Here is a 3033-nt window from a genome sequence, read left to right on the forward strand (position 1 = left end):
AATCCTCATTACTCAGAAGGCTAGACTTAGTAAATATGTTAGTGTAAGTAGCTGTCAACCCTTCAATTTCCATCAGACCATCCCCAGCCGCAAGATATATATTTGGTGCTTGTTGGGATGGAAAGAGCTTGAAGTATTAAAGCCGTCTCATTTGGTGTAAGCGGGCATTTCCCCCGTCTTCTCCAAGTGCGGGCTAACTCACCAGTCCATGGTTTTCTGTCACCTTGCGGTGCTTCTTCTATGGCTTTGATGGAGACAGGAGAAAGGCCTGGGTACTCGCACTGAGAATAAGCAACCATGTCTGGTTCAAAACGAAGGTGAAGTGAGAGAAAGGGTTTTGGGATAGCTTGAAGAAGCTCAGAGGCTTTCATTTCCAGGGATCTTGTAAGACGTAATGCCTTAAACATGCTTGACAAAGAGCGGCTTTTGCATATAGAGGGTACCTGCAAATGAGGGCCAAAAGAATTTTGAAGAACTGCCAAAGTTGATTATAACTGAACGAACGAGAGGAAGGTAACGGGAAGGGCTTTTTTTTTTTTAAAAGACATGTTTTTGTCCTAGTTTATGCTATATGATTCAGGAAATTATAAATAAAGATGTTGAAATAACGCAACCTACAATGATTAGAATGGGCGAGGTTTTTTAAAGTGCTGGAATAGTCACACGAAAAAGTAATTATTTCAGCTCAATCTAAATTTTCCCTCAACTATGAATAGAAAATGATCAAAATATTATTTATGAGCAGAGGAGCCAATCTATTAGGCAAACTGATTGATAGCTATCTTATATGCTGACAGGGAAAAGGATTTACTTTTAAGATGCAACCATCGAATGAATCATTATAAGCATTAGCATAAAAGCATTGGGTTCCGCTACCTAGAAAAGGGGAGAAAGGAAGGAAAAATAAGAGTAAACCCAGAGGCCTCGTGAAATTCTTCAAATCATCAATATCCAAAATGTTCTGTTATGATCTAATTTCCAGTGTAACGCTGTATTCTTTAAGAAGGAAAAAAAAGGTGGGGGTTGTCCAGGGAATAAGGACTCAAAATATACATACCTGTCCCTTCGTTGGGACATTGCTGGCGTGAAGGAAATATATCTATGCTCTAATAGAGCCGGAAGAACACTTTCAACATAATCGAATTGGCCTTTCCGTTTGCTACAATCCACTGGGACGGGTTCTTTTGATGCAATCTCTGGTGGCAACTCTTTGACAACCTTAACAAAGCCATTCATCTGTTGAATGAAGTAGTCGACATCAAATACATCTGCAAAACCACTGCAATGGAACCAAGTATTCAGAAGCAGTTTTAGGTTAGACGACAATATAATTTACTAACCTACGGATGGACATCACTACCAAAAAATGCAAATTAGAAAGATTTTACACAGAAGACAGAAAATTACTTTTAATTACTATTACTTTGTATAAACAGAAAGATGAATAACCTTGTTTCATTCCAATATGAAGCCACTTCAAACTTTGGCAGGACAAGGGTTGCATTTAACAGACGAGCAATGCCCACACCATCACAAAACTGCATTCACCAATAGATAGTATTACTATAACACTATTTTAAGAGAGCAACAGGGAGATCAAAAGTTCCTCTACATGGATTGGGAAGTTGAAATTCAGGAGTTTTCTTCAAAAACTCACATCTCTTCGCATCTGGTTGAGGCCACCGTAGCAATCCACCCTGATATATCCATTGGTTTCTAAAGGTAGAGGAGCTGCAGCATTTCAAGAAAAAACGAAAGCAATTGTCTGCAATGAACCCAATTACGGTTGATTCAGAAAATAAAAAGTTAACCCAATCTTCTAACCAACTTAAACCTACTCACTGACGGGCACTTATAAATAACAAACTTATTTCCAGGCCAATGCCCTAAATTCCGATCATTAAATGAATGCATGAAATACCAGTAAAACTTCCCCTTAACATAAAAACATCTGTTTCAGGATATAATTTTTTTCGACCTCCCAACGGTAACTTCTAACTATTCCCGAATGCAATGGGAGCTCCTACCAAAATTTTTCATCAGATGCTAAGCAAACTCGGATTCATTTTACCCAAATAAATTCAGCAATCCCCAAAGTCTAACAACAATCAACTTTCAACCAACAAAAATCTTGAATAGCCGTTTTAAGTAACATGTACCTCTTTGGCGTCCTTGCGTCCACCATGTGCAAGGTCTCCACTCGACGAGGCGCCGAACACTCCATATATCTCCCTCCCCTCTGCATTCCCAACTTAAAAGCATCAAGAACCAAAAAATGATAGCTTCAAAAGATGTTAAATTTCAAATCGAAGACTCTCAGTTACTGTTCTCTTTCTTCTTTCCTATTCTATCTATTTCAAGAATAAATCTAATGATTCCATCACCCACATCCAAATAAATTCAAAATAAACAAATAAAGCGTAGAATTACGGACGTACACGGCCGAATCCGAAGAAGTCCGATAGAGGGAGAAAGGGGAAGACGACGATAGAAATGCAAGAATAAGGAGGAGAGAGAGCGTGAACGCGAGGACGCAAAACAAGGGTCTAACAGACAAAAGACCATTTGAGACAGAAATCGAAAGCGATGAACAGATCCGCTTTGATTGAATGAGATGCAGAGTGGTATGCCTCCGAAGCTTGGGGCTCTCCTTCGAGTCTCAGTGAATTCTTCTCCGACAGATTTCATTGTCCTCATGTCCGCGTGATTTTCTGACGCATCAATTAATACATTACATAAACCCATATATTATTATTATTATTATTATTATTATAAAAATAGATGCTACACTTGATATTAAGCCAAAAAGCCCGAAAAGGTATTATTATTATAAAAAAATAATCTTTTAATCCTTTAACTTTTAACTCATTTATAACTCAGTCTCTCAATTATGATTCTCTACAACTCAATCCCTCAACTGTAACTCGCTGCGATTCAATCCCTCAACTTTTGATTCACCTAAAATTTGATCCTTATTTTTAATTTTAAAAAAAAATTATCAAATAAGAGGGATAAAAAAATGCTCATCTATTA

The 3033-nt window shown here is 37.7% G+C and overlaps 1 protein-coding gene across 1 annotated transcript; it reads right to left on the reverse strand.

Annotated features, from left to right (window-relative positions):
- Positions 1-4: 4 nt before the first annotated feature.
- LOC129299682 (O-fucosyltransferase 13-like) lies at positions 5-2549 on the reverse strand (the record flags this gene model as incomplete). Its single annotated transcript, XM_054938150.1, is given in 8 exon segments — positions 5-103; positions 105-403; positions 406-443; positions 1058-1279; positions 1450-1538; positions 1658-1731; positions 2160-2239; positions 2439-2549. Coding segments are annotated over 6 exon segments (759 nt in total), but the record flags the coding sequence as incomplete, so codon positions are not given.
- Positions 2550-3033: the final 484 nt, after the last annotated feature.

The sequence above is a fragment of the Prosopis cineraria genome, unplaced genomic scaffold (assembly GCF_029017545.1).
Source record: "Prosopis cineraria cultivar Desert tree isolate PC_DT_omini unplaced genomic scaffold, ASM2901754v1 PC1258, whole genome shotgun sequence".
Taxonomy (NCBI): Eukaryota; Viridiplantae; Streptophyta; class Magnoliopsida; order Fabales; family Fabaceae; genus Prosopis; species Prosopis cineraria.